This window comes from Fusarium graminearum, chromosome 2, assembly GCF_000240135.3.
Source record: "Fusarium graminearum PH-1 chromosome 2, whole genome shotgun sequence".
Lineage (NCBI taxonomy): Eukaryota > Fungi > Ascomycota > Sordariomycetes > Hypocreales > Nectriaceae > Fusarium > Fusarium graminearum.
Genome location: NC_026475.1, coordinates 1,537,722 through 1,557,869, shown reverse-complemented (window position 1 = coordinate 1,557,869; position 20,148 = coordinate 1,537,722). Strand labels below are relative to the sequence as shown.

Sequence of the window (20,148 nt, the reverse complement as noted above, 5' to 3'; positions counted from 1 at the left end):
AGGCCGCTATCCGTTCCCATGCTCACTAATTGAGTTAGCATTTGTTTAGAAATCTCGAATGCTGACTTAGCAGACAGGCCCCTTGACCCTAAAGTCGGACTTAGCGATGCCTACGTCATATTACTAGCTTGTTTACTTGCGTCATTGCCATCTCAGTGTTGCAGTGCTTTATATTCATCGTTGTTCGCATTAATGAACGAAGCCGTCACAATTTCGCCCTTCTCGATGGCCTGCACAACGCATGTGAAGGTCGATATCTGCAGGATGGTTTGACACGTATCTCATTGGCATCTTGTACTTTGTCAGCACATGCCACAATGCTTGCAGAGGTAACTTGAATCCGGAGAACTCACTTAGATAGGCTATTGCGACGACATTATTCGGGAATGTCTCTGTCACCGTCTCTCGCAAGTCAAAAACCACGTGATCAATCTTCTATCTCATCCTCAATCAAACCGTCCATGTCTTTGTGGGCGTATTCGCGCCAATCATACCCTATAGCAGCCTGACAGGAGCCGCTGAAGCCGACCCAAGGTCGCACGAGCCATCCATTGGCGGGGCAGAAGACGGAGAAGAGTGCCCTGGCGAAGGACGAGTCGAGGCATGACCAGCAACAAACGCTCACCTAAACCAACCAACCTTTTGAAGATTGACTCAAATCTTTGGGTTCGTTACTGTACCGTACCGTCGGCAGTCGCGTATTATTATTTACCTGCCTGCCTGCATCGCCGTATACTCTTAAGTATTTCTAGTCTTCATTTTTTGATCTTTTAGGTCGTATCTCGGCTTATTTCCACTGCCTGCCTTACGCCATTTCATTGTCAGACGTAGCAAATCTCACCCCGCGCGCACGATACAATGGCAGACCAACCAAGCCCTGCCAAACAGAATGTCGCACGGCCACAACTGAGCTCTATGAGGAGCAGCTCATACCTTAGTGATCACCAAGAATACCGCCCTCCTCGACCCGAGTCAAACCGTCAGGACCAGTTGTTCCACGGCATTGACACGGTTATAGAGGATACAAGTAATTCGCCCGTTCCTCAAACGAGGCCAATCCTCCCATTTAATGGCATCCCTTCTGAGGAAAACCCACCGACTGTGGTTGACAGCGGATTGAGCCACTCGTACTCTCACCCTAACTGTGCCCCTCGTGCTGGCGAGAAATCGGATCGTCTCATTGCGACTCTCTTTTACAAGCCAAGAGGCGAAGAGCAGGGCTCTCGATCGCCTGTCAAGACCACATTTGCGGACAGTAATGAATCCCTACCCGCTAACTTGGCCCCTACGACCGATCCAAATGAGTACCCTCTTGAGCCGCCTACCCAGGAGTCTGAGCAGCTGGACCATATTTATGGCTCATACATTTCGCCGCTTTGCATCACCTCGTTCCTTCACCTCATGTCGTCGTTCCCTCTACCTCACGACGCCGAGGAGCCTCACTCCTCTCACAGGTGCTTGGACAACCAGGAACAACCGCGCATCGTGGAACTAACACTCTCACCCACACCATCCCCTGACTATCTCAGCTTGGATGATCTGAGAAAGCACGAGATGATCTATCGCTTTGAGCAGGAATGGAATGTGGACGTTGTCCTCCAGAGAGATAGTGTTTGGAGGCGCCACCCCCGACTGGTGGTCTTTGACATGGACAGCACTCTCATTACTCAGGAAGTAATTGACCTTTTGGCTGATCATGTCAAGGATCCCCCAGACCTGGCTGCCCGGGTTGCCGAAATCACACATCGTGCGATGATGGGCGAGCTGGAGTTTGAGGCTTCTTTCCGAGAACGAGTCGCTCTCCTCAAGGGTCTTTCTTCTACACTCTTCGAGGATCTTCGACCGGTCTTGGACGTCACCAAGGGTGTGCCAGAGCTGATCAAAGCTCTGAAGCGACTGGGTATCAAGACGGCAGTCCTTTCTGGCGGCTTCCAGCCACTGACAGGATGGCTCGCTGGGCAATTGGGTATTGACTATGCCCATGCAAACCACGCCGTCATCGAAGACGGCAAGTTCACAGGCGAGGTCGAAGGCGTCATCGTTGGCAAGGAGTGCAAGAGAGATCTTCTGGTCGAGATTGCCACCAAGGAGGGAATTGATCTGTCTCAGGTCATTGCCGTCGGCGATGGCGCCAACGACTTGCTGATGCTGGATAAGGCAGGTCTGGGCGTCGCGTGGAATGCAAAGCCGCGAGTGCAGATGGAGGCCAACGCTCGCCTGAACGGAGAGAGTCTACTCGACCTATTGTTCTTGCTTGGCTTCACCGCTGAGGAGATTGACGCATTGGCTGTATAAGTTGTTAGTGTTGGATGAGGAGAGTTCTCATGAACAATGAAGGCAGGGGTTTAGGATATGATATGGAAAGCTGGGTGCGTTGTGTTGTGTTGGGTTATTGAGATACCAGGCAGCAACGAGAAACAAGACTTCTTTGGGATATATCTCGGGTCGTAAGCATGAATGAACAGTGATGATTAGTTGATTGTAGATTGAACTTCGGGTGTCAAAATCTGGCGCTACTATATATAAATATGAACCCCATGTGCCACCTTTGTCATTGCGTAAAAAGTGAAACCATCACCTGGCTCCAGATTTCAGAAAGACGTAGGTTCTAGATCAGATCCCCCGTGACATGTTACGCTGGATGCCACTATGACACCCCACCGTTCAAGGCGCAACTTGCGGAGAATCGTCTGTGAGGCAGTTTGCACTTTGGCTATACTAGCCGCTCATCCGAGCAAGATATGGAAACGACGCCGAGGCACAGGGGAGCAATATTTAGACCAACAAAGACAAATTATAGTTAGACACAAAGCAAGTAAAGATCGCGAAGCGTCATAAGTGAACTATGGGTGGTTGCTAAACTTGAGCCCACTCTGTCCTTCTTTCTACACAGGGCGCGAGAACTGACTGATCCAACCCAGAACTCTCCCCGCCCATTCCCTACAACATGTGCTTACACATGTAACCAGCTTTAACTACGTTCAATAATGTCGATTTAAGGGTATCCGTCCTTGCCCCACTTGTTGTACTTGTCGTGAAGCTCGGAAGGAAGGGTGACGTTGGGAACAACGACAACGTTGAGGGCGCTGGGAGCGTCCTTGGGGGCCTGGCTGAGGTCACCGCCGGGGTGGTACTGGTACTTGCCAGAGCTGCCACTCTCCCAGGGGTGAGTAGCGATGGTAACGGGAGACTCGGAGGTAGCGCCAGTGGGCGATCGGCCTGAAGTTCAATATATCAGCAATTGCTTCGTCCTGCAGAAACCTTGGTGGATCTCCATACCAAGGTAGTAACCAGCACCGCCAAGAGCAGCAACCATAACACCACCGAGAATCTACAATTCATCCATATACGTTAGCAATTATAGTTCCTGGCTGCCATTGTTTATGTTGTTGACCTGGCGCAGGTCGAGGGCCAAGCCGAGGCATTATGACGCACCAGAATCTCGGGGTTGCGTTGGGACTCCTTCTTGAGCTCAGACTTCTGGTGCTCCTGGAAACGGCGAGCAGTGGTGGAGAGGAAACGGCGAGAGACGATGCGAGAAGCCATTGTGACGATGAGCTTTTGCGGCTGTGGGGAGTTGGAAAATGGGTTTCTACGTCGGGGCTTTGGTGGTAAAGCTTTGAAGTTCTCGTATGATTTCGGAGGTAGTCGCTACGATGACTGTGAGCATGATCATTGGCCAATCCCGGGGAGCATCATCGATCACGTGATATGTCAGCTAGAGCAACGATGGATGACGTCTGGAGACTTGGGTCAGTCCTCAGCCCAGAACCTCTGGATGTATGCCTGAGACTCCAGGCCGTAAGCTGAAACATTCTGTCTGCTTGTCCCTGGCTAGAGCAAACTATTCGTTCATTGTGATGCGACGCTGATCATTCGGACCTCTTAAAGCCAAGACTAATAAAGTTAGTCGACCAAGGAATGCAACCAAAATCAAACTCTTTCCTATTCTCGTAACCGACGTTATTCTGGGATTGGATGTGAGACGTTGACGAGACGGGTTGCTGCAGAAGGCTATCACGCTTGTGCCTCTCTAGGTAGATTGACTGACGTCTGCGGATGTAATTTGTGCATATGAAATTCCTGGCGAGAGCAATTACAATGCTTTCAGCCATAAGCAACCTCTGGATTCCGTGATCAGTTATCGCATTGAGTTATCACACTCCAGACCAGTCCAGCCCATCCCTGCATCAGGGCCGCTAGCAGGGGCTTCCGTGACCTGAGGACAGGTCAGCCCCTGGCCCCTTACTGGGGCCCGAGAACTGCCCAGGAACTGGTCCTATTTGTACCGTAATATAGTGTGCGCAGCGGGAACGTCCAATTACCTGACGATTCCTGACCAAGGTTTCTGAGGCTGTCCGGGCTTGGAAAAAGAAACCAAGACCCAAGACCCAAGTCCAAGTCCAAGCCCAAGCCCAAGCCCAAGTCGGAAGTAGGAAAAAAGGAACAAGCATCCTCTGTACACCACCTCCTCTCATTCATCACATTTTCCTTTCTTTTCTGGCCGCTGTTACGTTCTCTAAACCGGGTTAAGTCTCGACTTCTGCGCTCCCTAGCTATCTTATTTTTCACCTTGTTGCGACCATTTCTTCTAATTCCTATTTTCTTGGGACTTCAATCCGCCTCCTGACCCCTGTCCCTCCCTTTGGTTCATTTGTACAGTACTGCGTAACGCGAACAACTGCCGACCGTGCCGACTTTACTTTTCGATACACGAGTCTTTTGACATCATTCATTGGTAAAGACGATATTTGGAGGACGACATTGAATGACATAGCGAAAACGTGGCCAACGCGCAACCACTTCTTTAATTCCGAACGAACCGCAGACAAGTCATCTCGCAGCGCGCGGGCACTACACGGACGACACAATTACTAAAGCACCGCCATGGCCTCGAAACCCGACGATGATGGCTTTCTGGCACCATATGTTTCCCGGTCAGACGCGCAGAGGCCACTGAGTATCGTATCTTCCCGAATGACGGATATCGCGAGCGAAGATGGTGATGGGCCGGAGGTGCAAAATAATAGATTGAGCATTCCACAAAGTACGGATATGGGCTCGCGACCTGATACTGCACGAACTGGAGCTTCTTCTTCGAGAGGCCCGTGGCAGAGTCAGTCGTTGCGGAACAAGACATATCTTGCTGGTGTTCAGGCCAAGAGAGGAAGTGTTGAGAGTTCGACGGCCGGTTCGACCAGTCAGCCACCGAGTTTGTCAAGCAGAAGCCATGTGCCCTCATTACAATCGCATGCCTTCTTCCGCCCTATGAGTTCGCAAAAATTACAAGCGCAAAGAGGAGGATCACATCGACCATCGACAATGAGCCAGATGTCAGCTGCTGCGTCACCTTCATCCCCGACATCTCCAACATCTCCGACGTCACCTAGGTCCGATGAGCATGGCGAGTCCAGTAGTAGTCAAATGCGGCAGAGCATTATATCGAACCCGATTGCGCAGTTGCAACGACAAATGAGCAACGAGGAAAACATGCGACCGCCGCCATCCCGAGGTACCGAGATGACCGAGCAAGAAACTTTGGACAGAATAACGGCGAATACAAGCCCAAGCCATGGCCATTATCCAGCGGGAAGTTTAACAGATAGTGTTCGCCCCCTTCAAGGCATGTCTTCGGATACCGGCCACTTTCAGCACAGCATCATTGTGGACAAAAGTTATAAAGACCTTTCCAACCTACCTAGTCCTATAAAGACTCCAAGGTCATTCCGCTCAAGTTTTCTTATGCCTGGCCGAAGCAATGACGGGCAGCTAAGTCAGAACCGGAGCACTGAAGGAGCCGAGAAACTATCTTCGGCTGCTTCATCGCCCCAGTTCAGGCCTGTTGACTCTCATAATGAGCAGCAGCACCCGCGTGTTCCGTACAAGCCCAGCCAGAAGTCCGATCTTGGTCGTGTCCATCAGTATTTTGATGGTAACACAGTATTCTGCTTAGGTGGTCGCTGGCAAAACACACGAGGAAGGCCCATCAACATTGCGACAGGCATCTTTGTTGTTGTGCCTTGTGCTCTATTCTTCGGCTTTGAGGCGCCATGGTTATGGAACAATGTGTCACCTGCGATACCCATCGTGTTTGCATACCTTGCCTACATTTGTTTCTCATCTTTCATTCATGCCTCAGTAACCGACCCTGGTGTAAGTCCCGTTTCCTTTCTGTGGCAGAGCTCACCTGTATGCTAACGCCGCTCAGATTCTACCCCGAAACCTACATCAATTTCCACCTGTAGATGACGATGACGACCCTCTCCAACTAAGTCCCCCTACCACAGATTGGGCGCTGATAAAATCTGCCGAATCAACCACTGCCGCTATGGAAGTTCCAGTTAAGCACTGTAGGACGTGCAACATCTGGCGGCCACCGCGTGCTCATCACTGTCGCCTATGCGACAACTGCATAGAGACCCACGATCATCACTGCGTGTGGCTCAATAACTGTGTCGGAAAACGCAACTACCGATATTTCTTTACCTTTGTTACATCTGCGACTGTTCTCGCAGCTTATTTAATTGCCACCTCTCTTACACAGATTCTCCTTTACAGAAACCGGCAAGGCATTTCCTTTGGCCAAGCCGTCGATCATTTCAGGGTTCCTTTCGCCCTCGTCTTCCTTGGTTTCATCACCTTTCTCTATCCCGCTGCATTGATGGGTTATCATATCTTCCTCATGGCACGAGGCGAAACAACAAGAGAGTACATGAACTCGCACAAGTTTGCCAAGAAGGAGCGTTTCCGGGCATTTTCTCAAGCCAGCGTTTTCAAGAACTTTATTGTTGTTCTTTGCCGTCCACGACAACCCACGTATTACCAATTCAAGGCCCACTACCACGAAGGGGACCAGCGCTTGGGCATCCGAAGGGACAAGCGGCCAAGATCAAGCTCCCAGGGATTGGAAATGCACGATGTCAACCCTGGATCATCTGGCTTCCAAGGTCCCGTCTCGTTGAGAAATGATACTCCCCATTAATTGTGGTGCTTAATATCGGGATTTCTCCTTGCATTACGTTGCGCTGCGCTTATATTATACTTTTTGGTTGGCGCAGCTACTGGGAAGTATTCATCATCTGGGGGGCGGTGAGGATGATATGATGATGCCTGTTTCTTTCTTCTCTTTATTATACCCTATTCACGTTTAACTACCTGACCGCATTTATGTATTCTCTTTTTTTAGTAAAAAAATTCTGGAAAAGCCGGCACAGCCAGCAAAGACAGGCGTTGGGCAATGAGTGGGATGAACAGCCTCGGTCGGCTCTGGTGTACATTTAAGATTCTATCCAGATTTCTTCATAGTACAGTACAAGTTAGCTACCTAACTTTAGATTCTCTTCATGCATTGCACATCCTTTCCACAAATAGAGTGACCGCCACAACCTTACTGATACCAACTAGGAAATCTCAGTTTTTAGGTTCTTCCTGGTTGGTGATACACTTTCCAAAGTCCACTTAAAGAGTCCCCAGATGCACGTGGAAATAAGGGAAAGGCGGAGTGCCCGATCCGTGCAGGCGATAACGCATTGATAAGAAAAAATTCAAAATTTAGTGCGCCCAACCTTTGAAACTAAAGTAATCCCTGTTCTACCTGACATCGTAAGCAGCGCTTTTTCCACGCTCGCTATCCTTTTTTTTCCCTCAAGGGCATCGTTGGTTCTTGTTGGTTTTTCATTCTTTTTTACTGTTGTCCTCGACAGGAACAACACCTAATACCGACTGAGGCTCTTTTTACATCTGTCGTATTGATCGATTTGTTTGTTTGCACAAGGCGATACAACAAAGAAACCTCGATACGATGCCTCATCCTGTTACGCCGCCGTCCGGCGACGCCCCGCCCCCGCCATCCCAAGAAACCATCAACGACCTCCTCAACACAATCTTCACTGCAAAGACCTCGGCCTCGTCGATCGATGCTTGCTATGGCCTCTGCGAGATTCTCCTCTCTTCCGTTGGCGTCGCTGGCTTGAACGACTACGGTGTCATCACTGAGATCAAGAAGGCTGCCGCTGATAAGAAGTCTGGTCTTCGCCGCGAGTCCGGTCAGAACCTTCTTGGTGCTGTTCTGGAGCGCTTTCTCCCTCGCCAGCCTATCAGCGAGGTCGTTCTCCTTCTCCAGGATAGTAACCTCGTCGGCGTTGCCCTCGACGCTCTCTCCGATAAGGGCGCTGTCGTTCGCGATGCTGCCCAATACGGCCTCGATGCCACCTTTGGCATCCTGAGCCCAGAGGCCCTCATTACTGGTCTCCTTCCTGCCCTGGTCGAGTACCTTTCTAAGAAGACCGGAAAATGGCAGGGAACTGTCGGCGCCTACAAGTTGCTGCAGAAGATGGCCGATAAGGCCAAGGTCTCTCTTGGAGGCACCAAGGAGGAGGCTATCGAGAAGGATCTTCTCCGCGAGTCTTTGGGTGCCAAGCTCGCTGGCCTGATCCCTATTGTTGAGGGTGGCATGCACGACTTGAAGTCCGAAGTTGAGAAGCAGGCTGTTGCAACCATGAACTCGCTCACCACTCTTCTCTCCAACGACGATGTCGCCCCCCGTATTCCTCTGCTCGTCGACACCATGCAGCACCCCTCTTCCCAGACTCTTCAGAAGGCTATCCACGCCCTGTCTCAGACTACCTTTGTCGCCATTGTCACATCGCCCGTGCTGGCTCTCCTGACACCTTTCCTGGAGCGATCTCTCAACAGCCCTACTACTGCCCAGGAGGTTTTGCGACAGACCGTTGTCATTGTCGAGAACTTGACCAAGCTAGTCCACGATCCTATCGAGGCCCGAACTTTCTTGCCCAAGCTGATTCCCGGTGTCAAGAGCGTTTGCGACCGAGCCTCTCTTCCTGAGGTCCGTGAGATTGCTGAGCGCGCCCTCGCCACTATGGAGAAGGCTATGGGTGATGATAAGGACGTTGTTGCCCGTACATCTGGCGAAGATGTCGCCAAGGTTCTTGACGAGCAGATCAAGGCCAACGGCGGCCTTGCTAGCCAGCAAGAGCTCTTCAAGCAGGCTCGTCCCTACATCTCCGACATGGTTGCTATCGATGTCAACTACCGCTACGTCAACCGTATCTCTGGACGAATTGCTCCTTACATCAAGACCTTCCTGAAGGATGCTGAGGCCCCCCAAAAGGTTGCCGATGCCGTCCAGAAGTACTACGTCGAGGAGGATGAGCGCAAGTACGGTGTTCCCGAGAAGGAGGACGATGGTGAGGTTGAGATTGTCAACGCTGACTTCTCTCTCGCCTACGGTGGTATGCTTCTCCTGTCGCACACCAACTTGCGACTTCTCAAGGGTCACCGTTACGGTCTTTGCGGCCGAAACGGTGCTGGAAAGTCGACTCTTATGCGAAGTATCGCGAACGGCAAGCTTGAGGGCTTCCCTCCTCAGGACGTTCTCCGCACTTGTTATGTCGAGCACAACCAGGGCGAGGATGCTGATATCAGCATTCTCGAGTTCGTTGCCAAGGACCCCGAGATTGCCACACAAGGCCTTGAGCGTATCTCTGAGGTTTTGGCCGAGTTCGGTTTCACTGCTGGCCCTGAGGGTCGCCAGTCTGAGAGAGTTGGATCTCTGTCTGGAGGTTGGAAGATGAAGCTGGCTTTGGCCCGTGCTATGCTGCAGCGCGCTGATGTCCTTCTTCTTGACGAACCTACTAACCATCTTGACGTTGCCAACATTGCATGGCTCGAGAACTACCTCAAGTCTCACCCCGACATTACCAGTCTTATTGTTTCTCACGACTCTGGCTTCTTGGACAATGTTACCACTGACATCTACCATTACGAGCCCAACAAAAAGCTGGCCTGCTACAAGGGTAACCTGGCCAACTTTGTCCAGATCAAGCCCGAGGCCAAGAGTTACTACACTCTTTCCGCCTCTACTGTCCAGTTCAAGTTCCCCCCTCCTGGTATCTTGACCGGTGTTAAGTCTCAGACTCGTGCTATTATTCGCATGTCAAACGTTTCATACGCCTACCCCAACGCACCGAAGCCCTCTCTGTCAGACGTCTCTTGTCAGCTGACTCTGTCATCTCGCGTTGCTATTATTGGCCCCAACGGTGCCGGAAAGTCGACACTCATCAAGCTCCTTACTGGCGAAACCATTCCCAGCACCGGAAAGGTTGAGAAGCACCCTAACTTGCGTATCGGTTACATCAAGCAGCACGCTCTGGAGCACGTTGAGATGCACTTGGAGAAGACCCCTAACCAGTACCTCCAATGGCGTTACCAGCACGGTGACGACCGAGAGGTTCATATGAAGCAGACTCGTGCCTTGTCAGAGGCCGACCGCGCCCAGATGGACAAGTGGGTTGACTTGAAGGACGGAAAGTCCGCTCGTCAAGTTGAGTCCCTGGTTGGTCGTCAGAAGTACAAGAAGACCTTCCAATACGAAGTGTAAGTCCCCTTGCTCTGTTGAAACAAAGTGTTTTACTAACCCCCAATAGTAAGTGGCGAGGTCTGCTCCCTAAGAACAACACTATGATCTCTCGTGAGACTCTTTCCGAGCTTGGTTTCGACAAGCTTGTCCAGGAGTTCGACGATCACGAGGCTTCCCGAGAGGGTCTTGGTTACCGTGAGCTCCAGCCCAAGGTTATCTCCAAGCACTTTGAGGATCTTGGTCTTGACCCCGAGATCGCCAACCACAACGAGATCGGCTCTCTTTCCGGTGGACAGAAGGTCAAGGTCGTCATTGCTGGAGCCATGTGGAACAACCCCCATCTTCTCGTGCTCGACGAGCCTACTAACTTCTTGGATCGAGACTCTCTTGGTGGTCTTGCTGTCGCTATCCGTGACTTCAAGGGTGGTGTCATCCTGATTTCTCACAACGAGGAGTTCGTCGGTGCCCTTTGCTCCGAGCAGTGGCACGTCAACGATGGCCGTGTTGCCCTGAAGGGTAACGCTGCTATCAGCCTCGACCGCTTCGAGGACAGCCGTCCCAGCAGCGGCGTCAACAGCACTGCTGCCAGCTCCGTTGTGAGCAGCGCAGTCAACAGTGGCATCGAGGACAACTCTGATATGAAGTTCCGTGCCAGAAAGAAGAAGAAGATGACCAAGAAGGAGGTTAAGGAGCGTGAGGTCCGTCGCCGGCTTCGCCACATCGAGTGGCTCAACAGCCCCAAGGGAACTCCCCACCCTCCCGACACTGATGATGAGGACAACTAAGAAAAGTTTTGCATTTTTATTTTTATTTTCGTGTGCGTCTTGTTTCGGAAGATCTGCAGATATGAACGAGATTTCATGTTGAGCGGCACATGACGACTGCTTTCAGAAAGAGAACTCTATTGCGAGGCATCAATGATGTTGCATCACGCTATGAAGAATGAATGGTACTCACTTAGATAGAATTGATAGGACGGGATAGAGGCGTTGGTTTGCTTGGGATAGACGACTTTGAATCAAATCAAACATCGACTGACTTTTATCTTTTGTTCTTTTGTGATGTGAGCATCGATCATTGACGACTCGTGTTTTCTGTTTTGGCCACAAGTTTTAATCCAAACTAGACATGATAAGACTTGTGCAAAAGTAAGTCAAGTCCTTTGAAGAGCCAATCCTCACTGTTGAGTAGAATGTGTTCCACCCTACCAAAATCCTGTAAATTAAGATACTGGATGATGAACTGTTCGTGTGTGTGTTGCTTCTAATAGTCCGAATAACAGGGCTATGTTAGAGCAGTTCCGCGGCAGCGAGCACGCAAGCATCACAATGTCAAGTACGCTGCACTTCAAATGGATATAAGCCGTATGATGGATTTATTGACTATTGAAATAGGGTATAATCCCTCGAAATGTAATGACTAAAACGAATGCTCCATGGAGTATATGTTTCTATGGTTCCATCATTGAAACTGGACGCAAAAACAACACAAATGAAACAAACTGATATGCTTTTTGGATGATACAGGAACCAGATTTACCAAGAGAAGGTCATCAGGGCAGGGTTAAGGGCTAAAGGCAACAGAAGGTGACTTCCAGCTACAGTGGCCATGGGTAGAATGGCAACGAAATCATTAATGCGCCAGTCATGAGGAACAAAGTCCGCAGTAGCCATGATGACGAGGCCGATGATAGCCAGCAAAGACAGAGTCATAGAGACGCGGAACTATTGAGAGATGTTAGCAAACATTCAAAGCTACTCCACGACACGAGAGAGCTTACCTTCTTCAAAACCTTAGGAACTTCAATAAAGAAGTTGGAGAATTCGGCCTCCTTAGAAGTAGAACCCCAGCTCATGTCAATCTCAAACATATGTGCTAGTAAAGCTTGACTGACGTGGAGAGAAAGACCTCCAAGGAAAAGAGCCAGCATCAGGGTCCATTTGAAATTCTCGTAGATGGCATATCCGAGGCTACGCTCACCAGAACGGTATCGCATAACAGCAAGCGCGAGGTTACCAAGGCCGTTGAAGACAAGAATGATAGAAAACCACACCTGCCAGGAATCAAGGTAGTACTTGTCGAGATATCCGTTGAACCAGCCCATCAGGAAGTAATTGGCAGTAGTCATGATCCACGCAGCGCCAATAGCATAGTAGGTGCCGATGTAGGAAATAACAGTGATCTTGGAGGTAAAACGAATGTTAGAGAAACAGAAACGACGGAACAAAGGAGTGAAAGGACCGCGCCACAACCATGTACGAATGGGGTTGAACAAAAGCTCATTGCATCCGAAAGCGTACTTTTCCCATCGAGCAAGCTCATCATACACGGTCAGAGACACGCCCTCTTTGAAGCCATCGCCGGCCCAAGCAGCGAGACGGATGATGTAGCCATTGCACTGTAGACGGAGGGACATATCAAAATCTTCGGAAACGTGACTCTCGGACCAGAATTTGTCATATCCATCTTCATCCTGATAAGCGACCTGTTGGATAGCAGACCAGCGAAGGATGGCGTTGTGACCAACAAATGGAGCAACGTCGCCGTTGGAGACAGTGAAACGAATGGCAGTGTAGATAAGGTCCGTGAAGAAGGTAATACCGTTCTCGAAGTAGGTATGCACAACTTGCATAACACCAGAAGAGAATTGCATGATTCCAACTTCAGGTGACTGCTCCATCTCAGAGACGGAGTCCAGGAGGCAATCAGTGGGAACTCGTGTATCAGAATCAATGAGGAGGATGTAGTCGCCGACACGAATGTTTCCGTCAGCCCAGGCACGGCCATTCTCCTCAAGAACATCCTTGAGAGCCTGCTCATAGGCAAGAGCTTCATCAGCTTGACTCCAGTCGGCTGGTCGCTTAATGAGCTGGAGACGTTCCTCGACCTTGCAGGAGATCATGAGGCCAAAGTTCATGTTTGAAGCCTTCTTGAACTTGCCCTTTCGTACGAAGCCCTCCTCACCATGCTTGGGTCGTGCGACCCATCCAATACTGTTATCGGCGTAGAACTCAATACGAGCATCACGCTCCTCCGGGCTGACAAGTTGGAGGCCATCATCGTTGATGAACATGTTGGCAGACCCACCCTGAAGCTCATAGGTTGACATGGCTTGCTTGATAGACTTGACGGTAGGGAGAATAACTGCGTTTAGACCTTCCTTGTAGACAGGGCATTGAATGGTGATGTGAGGTAGTGTAGCGCCTTGGAGTCTTCTGGGCGGGCGGGCTGAGTAGAATTTCGAGTTGATGGTCAGTTGACGGATGGGACCAAAGATTTGTGCCAAACAGCCAACAATGACTTGAGCGAAGAAGAGAGAGAAAAAGACTTGGATGGGAAAGAGGGCAACAAGACCAAGGCGCTTGTAGTCACCATCGATGGCAATCTCGACAGCGAGCTGTCTCCAGGCAGCACCGAGGGAGGCCATAACGATTAGAAGTGTGAGCGAAACGAGAATGGCGTTCTGGAGATGAATTGGCCGAGTTTCAGGCTTGATCTCACCACTCTCCTCGTCAACCTCATACTCAACCTCAGTGGACGAATCTTTCTCATCTTCGTCCATCGCCTGTCCCGAGTTCCATACAAGCTCCATGAGCTCTGATTCAATGATCTTGGCGCGGGCCATCAAGTTCAAGGCGTCATCGTCCCAGACAACCAGAAGGCCATCGGAAGCAATGAAAGCTGCAAATTGATGCTTGCGGGCTCTGGGTAGGTCATTGACAGTGGGCAAGATTTGCACGCGGAGACCATTCATCAATGGCACGTCCACCGCATCAGGCGACCACTGAAGAAAGGTCTTGATAACACGAGAGTTTACAGTCATGGCACACTAGGAAACAAGTTAGTAATGAGTTAATTGATGGCATTAAGATTTTAACATACTTGAACGTTGAGTGCCGTGCAGGCAATAGCAAATGGAGATTGCCCTAGTTGAGGTGGGCAAGCCATGTACTGTCCGCGTGACTTGCGCAGAAGAACACCCTCGATCTCACCAGAGCTGTCACCAACCCAAAGTTGAGAACATTGTTGTTGGTACAGGTAGTTAACCATGACTTCGTGTTTGATATCATCAAGAAGTCCACTGCTGCCGGTCGAGGGCGCGATAGAAGGAGGGCCTGCAGTGAATTTGGGCCCAGCTGTTGGGTTTAGTTCGACAACAGCAGCTGGAGGAACCTTCTCCTCTATGGGAGCATGGACAGAAACAGAAGGCCGGTGGCTAGGCCTCCTAGGAGGAGGTCCTACCGGAATTTGAGGCGGGATCTCCGCCTTGAAGTAGCTGCCAATGCCCATTGTGACGACAGATGGCTTAAATAAATCCTCAGTACGAACTTGGAAAGTTATATTGATATGAAAGGGTGTTTGGAGTTTGTCCTAGTTAATATGAAATAAAGGAGTGACCTGAGATGCGTGATCCAATTGGAATGATCGAAAGGTCTCAAATGTTGCTGGCCATGAATATTTCAAAAGAACGATATGGCGAATGAATGAAAGGTGATTTCGCAGAGTGAGTGAATGAGTGACTAGGTGGATGAAAGAATGAATGAAGAGAGTGAAGGATAGTAGTGAGTGTAGATTAAAGATCCAAGAATCGAACCTCAAAGTGCAACGACCGCTCAATTAAACAAATTGGGCTCCTCGTCATATTCAACTGCAGGCCAGTGTATTAAAGTTTTCTTGTCCCGAGAAAAGCGTAGTATGCGATAATACGCCACCGAGGACGGGGAGCAAGGCAATGAGGTCGGACAAAGCGAAAGAAGCATGAGAAGCGAATCACAAACGGACAAAATGAAAAGAGACACCCATATAGACAGTCACAACTAGGTTAGCCAAGCCTCGAGACCACCATTGTCCCGGACAGTCCTGAGTCCGGGTGGCCATAGTGGATGCTCGAGAGAGGGGTGACAGTAACTAAAGTAGATAGCAAGACCCCAGTGAACCCTTCAACAACCTGGTAGTCCTGCAGGTGTGTTTCTGTAAATGCAGCGACTCTAACCAACTACCTGGTTCAGACGCAAAGCAAAAAGTTTCAGAAAGTAGAGCGTCCCCATGTGGCTGGAGCCGAGGCAGGTCCAAGTGGGCTTCAAAGCTTGTTGGTAGATAGCGATTTGGTGGTTCTAATCACATTCGATGTTCGTTCGAGCCAGTTGATGCCAAGCATACTTGTGAGTGCCTGACAAACGACTAAGAGATCAAACTGTACCTCACCCTGCTGAAGCTGATGGTTGCGAGCTGGTGGCAAATACTACCTTTTTTGGGTGAGATTACCGAGGGCTGGAAGCTCCTGGCATTGTAAGTGGCATTCCATCTTACAAAACGATACAGGTGAGAAACCAGCATGGTGAGAACACCGTTTAACCTATTCTTATGGGTTACAAAATGGCTGGTTCGTATGGCAGATTTGTGTATACACTCTGAGTATCCGAACAGACAGCTTCGATTTGCTTTCGTGTACATTATGCGACTTTTGGTGCATGCGAGGTGTTGGTGTTGGTGTTGGTGTTGAGGTGAAGTTGGAGTGCGGGTAAAGTATGCTCATGATCTAGACTAAGGACACATGAAAATGGACCAATCAAATTCTATCATTTCGTGCTTGCTACACAAATTGGGCAAGCGGATCGCACCTGCCCCTCCTCTAGTCCCATTGACAGCTACATGTGGCGTGTGGCTTTTTGCTGACCTCCGGGAAAGGGAAAGCACGATGGGATGAACTAGAGTCTGACCAATGCAGGTAAATGCAGGAACGAGCGAAGGCCTGTACCTGCAGGAGCGATCATTCATGTCTTGATGCAGGAACCACCAAACAGCTTTACCTTCTCCCGGTCCATCTATATAAAATTGTCGATATACCGACAGAAACAAACACTGCAATGAATACCCTCGCTTTCATCATCTGTTCTTGTGACATTCCGCAACTAACTATCGAGTTCCCGATCGAAACTGATACTCACGCTGAAACCCCCGCCCACTTATTACCCTACAGCATTCCTTCCCAGTACCTGACATGGTCATGCTAAAGTCTATAACCAGACTTTGACTTCAATGGCTTCTAGCTTCGCGCCGTCCCGAGAGTGCTTGCATAGCCTAAGGCACGGAGAGGCCCTGGACGTCCCAATCGGTCCACGGCTTCTCCTACACGTCCAACAGACGACCCAGACCAGTGACCAGCAACCTCTTTCACTTTGCCGACGGATGTCGTTGGGAACGTAGCCAGAAGAATATTCCACTTTCCATGTGGATAGCTGCTGGTCAATATTGCTACTAATCACGAGTTCCCACCCAACAGGTTGGCGCAAACACAAATTCTCTATTTATCATCATTTTCACTTGGCTGCCGATGCATTTCGGTCATCCTCGAGTGGGTATTCGTATTTTTATCTCACTTGGCACCCATACTTTCCAAAGATCTGGATATGCTGTGTTTCATGTCGTAATGATCTTTTGGATACACGTAATATATGACTTAGCAGACTCCATAATTTGGAGATTTGGGCCATCAGCTTCGTGATGATTCCCATACCCGCACGAAAGACCTAAATATAGATATGAACCTGCATCAGATACGCTGCCGTGAATCATCTCTTGGACACTTCCTTTCACCATTCGCGCCGGGTGGGTCAGTCCTTTGGTCCGGAATCAAGGTTCTGTCATCATGGACTGCTCGCATCACACCCTTTGACCTCGTCTCGTTTGCCATGAGTCTCAGGGCCGACACGCGAGTGACGCGTCTACATCACTCAAGCCTGAAGAAGCAAATATTTTTGTTTGTTCATATCTCCTCGCACCCAAGTCAAACGTCTAGTATAACATTCACAGAGTCATGACTACCAGAGCCAAAAGTTCGATCCTACAGTTGACGACTGTTGAACCTTGATGCAGAATGGGTTGATATATAGGGCTTCATGCATCTTCCGTACCTGAAACTGCATACCTTCCACCATCCATCTGCAAGTAGTGAGTTGAAGCACGCCCATTGTGGTCGTCATCCTGCAGATCTTCCCCTGGTACCTTGAACTGGCTATTATTGAGCAAGTCACAACGGTCTTTGCTCCGGAAATGGCATGGCCTTTCGACCCGGATCAAACTTTCTGGAGTTCCAGTCATTGAAGTTGAGAAGACTAATCGACGATAGTAGACTAGACTATCCTATTCACTTGTGAACGTGGCGCATCCTTACAATCCTCAAAGTTCGGCGCCTCCGCTCTCCACTGACAGGAAGATCGCGTCCTCTAAAGCCGGTACGAGTTTCAATCTCGATTCATGACAAATACCAGCCTTCGCATGTGCCTAGAATACAATGCCTTCATGTTCTCATAGCTAATCGGCATGGCTAAAGCTTAGTGGCTCTTTACTCTCGGGCCGGAGGGACAGTATCAAAGCTCCAACACGGCCAACCTCTGTGGCCACTGGCTTGAATCTACTGGAGTATAATTATGATCTCAGAGAGAATCAGACTCTTGATATCGTTGTTGTTGGTAAGGTGCAAGTCATGGTAGTGACATGATATCGAAGAGCGATCCGCCAGCGGATGACTCAACACAACGACCTGGACACTCTTAGATTACTAGAAGAGAAAAGATAGGACTATCGGTCGCATCTAGTAAATAATACCAACATATGGAGATTAGTTTGCCATCGTTGAACTCAGGACAAATCATCAGACCGTCGATTTCATGGAACATGTACATGAATGGTGATTTTGGCATACAATTATCTATCAAATCATAAAACAATCTAAGCATATCTGACGGGCTATGGCATTGTAGGAAAGCCAACAAGCGATATTTAACAAAAATAAAATCCAGGATATCACAACATGCCGTCATCAATTAAGGCATACCATTTATGATGCCCCTTAGAGATCCGCGTTTTCGTTGCCGTTGCATTGCTGCATCATGACAACACGACTGACCTCAACCTGTGGTTGTTTCCAGGTAGGATACCACTGGTCTCTAGCATCCCAAAAGTCATTCTTCGCTGTGGGTGAGGCGTCGTACCAGGGCTTGCCCGACTTGCCATCTTGAAACCAACCATTTGTACCGCCAACAGCCAGGTTGATAATGAGGTAAAACTCTTGGTCAAACGGTGCATTGACATCGTTTGCGGCAGCCCAGGGATCATCGAGTCGGGTGCCATTCTGGTCTACATCAGGGAACCCTCCTCGTTGGTACATGGGTTTTTTGAAGTTCGTGTATGTGACTTGAAGAAGGCGGGTGTTGACATAAGTGAAGAGATACTTTTCAGACCACTCCAAACCAAACATGTTAAACCCGGCACTGTAGGTTGTATGCAGAGCTTTTCGCTTGTTGTTGGTCTTCCACCAACCGTCGTTGGCAGAGTTGGGTCCCCAGTGCAGAGCTGAAGAAATAATGTCATTTCCACCTTGTTTGTACGTCCAGTTGTTTCCACGCGATTCAATAATGTCAATCTCTCCGGAGCGAGGCCAAGGGCCATACTTGCTTGTCTTGGGAAGCATCCAGATAGCGGGCCAAAGCCAATCACCTTCAGGTAGCTTTGCAGTAACTTCAATTCGACCATATTTGATGTTGGCACCCTTCTTGGTATTAATGCGCCCAGACCTGACGGGAGGGATGATAGTGTTGTTTCCTCCGGTCAGATTGGTGGCAGCAACGCAGTTGGACCAAACTTTGGAAGTGCAGGTGCCGTCCTTGAGAAGGTTGATGACATTGTTCTTTTGCAACAGCTTTGAGTCTTGCAGTGTGGCCTTGACTATGAGATTGCCGTTGTCAACGTAGACGTTCTCGTCACCGCCGGTAGTTTCTTCAAACTGGCCGTTTCTATATGGGTCAGTACCGAGGTAAATAAGAAGCTTTTAGGAATAGAACATACCCGTATCCACCGACTTCAACTTCTTTAGTCCAAATATTTGGGTTTAGACCTTGACTAAAGTCTTCATCCAGGACAGGGCAATACTTGTTCTTGACCACACTCCTGACACCGTCCCAAACGAGAAAGCCGGATCCAACGAGGCCGAGGAAGATGGCGAGAAGGGGGAAAATGGAGACCCATTTCTCCTTGGGATTGGTCTTTTCGAGCCACGGCTTCTCGACTTCACCAGGTCTCACTCTTCTGGAGTGGAAGTAGCGATTTCGGCCATCGACTTGAGTTCCAGAGTCGCATTCTGAAGAAGGACTTGCGTACTCTGGGATGCTGAACATGCCTGCATTACTGGCAGAGCCTGAGCCACGTCCATTATCAATGCTTTGACGATATCCAGTCCCGGTCGCATCTGCGTGGTTGCCATTGGAGTCCATGGATCTTCGTGGCATGTCGGTTGGGCCCATGCCATCATGGCTACCATAGCTGCTTTTTCGATACGGGTTGCTCATGGTAACGAGAGTGTTCAATAGCTAAAGACTTAAACACTTAAAGACTCAAATATTGAATAGAAATAAAGATTGAAATCCAAAAATATGAGTGAAAGAAAGCGACTGGCTTGGTCAAAAGGGAACAGACAGTGTCTTGATAAAGTTCAACACCAGGGGTATCCGAGGCGTAGAAACTAGTCAGGAACAAAGCTCAGGAATGGCCGTCTACTCCAGTATTGAGCAAAACCAATGCAGATTTTTCCCTTTGTCAGAGTTCTCGGAACGAGATCAGGGTCTCCGTTCCCAAGGTCGCTAAATCGAGAAGTCGCATAGATGATGAAGCTCAAAGGCAGAAAAACTAAGCCAGTTTGAGTAACACATGATAAGTATCGACTTGTTAGTCTTTTGATACGATGCTGAACTGAGTCTAGCGTCAAGATGCTT

At 49.4% G+C, this 20,148-nt stretch overlaps 6 protein-coding genes across 6 annotated transcripts; 3 read left to right on the top strand and 3 right to left on the bottom strand.

Annotated features, from left to right (window-relative positions):
* The first annotated feature begins 221 nt into the window (after positions 1–221).
* FGSG_08529 (uncharacterized protein) lies at positions 222–2,559 on the top strand. The gene has a single exon (XM_011321927.1). It carries the CDS (start codon positions 859–861, stop codon positions 2,293–2,295), a length of 1,437 nt encoding a protein of 478 aa, XP_011320229.1. The 5' UTR covers positions 222–858; the 3' UTR covers positions 2,296–2,559.
* A 215-nt stretch (positions 2,560–2,774) lies between these two features.
* Positions 2,775–3,622, bottom strand: FGSG_08530 (uncharacterized protein). The gene is made up of 3 exons (XM_011321926.1): positions 3,436–3,622; positions 3,280–3,331; positions 2,775–3,219 (listed from the first exon to the last, which is right to left on the bottom strand). The coding sequence occupies exons 1-3, from the start codon at positions 3,544–3,546 to the stop codon at positions 2,996–2,998; spliced, it is 387 nt and encodes a 128-aa protein (XP_011320228.1). The 5' UTR covers positions 3,547–3,622; the 3' UTR covers positions 2,775–2,995.
* A 1,265-nt stretch (positions 3,623–4,887) lies between these two features.
* Positions 4,888–6,982, top strand: FGSG_08531 (palmitoyltransferase ERF2; the record flags this gene model as incomplete). The annotated part of the gene is made up of 2 exons (XM_011321925.1): positions 4,888–6,153; positions 6,209–6,982. The coding sequence occupies 2 exons, from the start codon at positions 4,888–4,890 to the stop codon at positions 6,980–6,982; spliced, it is 2,040 nt and encodes a 679-aa protein (XP_011320227.1).
* An 819-nt stretch (positions 6,983–7,801) lies between these two features.
* Positions 7,802–11,163, top strand: FGSG_08532 (prion formation protein 1; the record flags this gene model as incomplete). Its single annotated transcript, XM_011321924.1, has 2 exons — positions 7,802–10,395; positions 10,446–11,163. 2 exons carry the CDS (start codon positions 7,802–7,804, stop codon positions 11,161–11,163), a joined length of 3,312 nt encoding a protein of 1,103 aa, XP_011320226.1.
* A 639-nt stretch (positions 11,164–11,802) lies between these two features.
* FGSG_08533 (uncharacterized protein) lies at positions 11,803–14,668 on the bottom strand (the record flags this gene model as incomplete). Its single annotated transcript, XM_011321923.1, has 3 exons — positions 11,803–12,102; positions 12,159–14,207; positions 14,261–14,668. 3 exons carry the CDS (start codon positions 14,666–14,668, stop codon positions 11,914–11,916), a joined length of 2,646 nt encoding a protein of 881 aa, XP_011320225.1. The 3' UTR covers positions 11,803–11,913.
* A 3,562-nt stretch (positions 14,669–18,230) lies between these two features.
* Positions 18,231–19,725, bottom strand: FGSG_08534 (uncharacterized protein; the record flags this gene model as incomplete). Its single annotated transcript, XM_011321922.1, has 2 exons — positions 18,231–19,173; positions 19,226–19,725. The coding sequence occupies 2 exons, from the start codon at positions 19,723–19,725 to the stop codon at positions 18,231–18,233; spliced, it is 1,443 nt and encodes a 480-aa protein (XP_011320224.1).
* Positions 19,726–20,148: the final 423 nt, after the last annotated feature.

What these genes read in the sequence shown, in the direction of transcription:
- FGSG_08530 (XM_011321926.1), bottom strand. Translation starts at nt 3,546, where the DNA reads ATGGCTTCTCGCATCGTCTCTCGCCGTTTCCTCTCCACCACTGCTCGC. An exon ending in AACGCAACCCCGAGATTCTG is followed by an intron (nt 3,332 to 3,435) that starts GTGCGTCATAAT and finishes GATGAATTGTAG; the next exon opens with ATTCTCGGTGGTGTTATGGT. An exon ending in CGGTGCTGGTTACTACCTTG is followed by an intron (nt 3,220 to 3,279) that starts GTATGGAGATCC and finishes ATTGAACTTCAG; the next exon opens with GCCGATCGCCCACTGGCGCT.
- FGSG_08529 (XM_011321927.1), top strand. Translation starts at nt 859, where the DNA reads ATGGCAGACCAACCAAGCCCTGCCAAACAGAATGTCGCACGGCCACAA.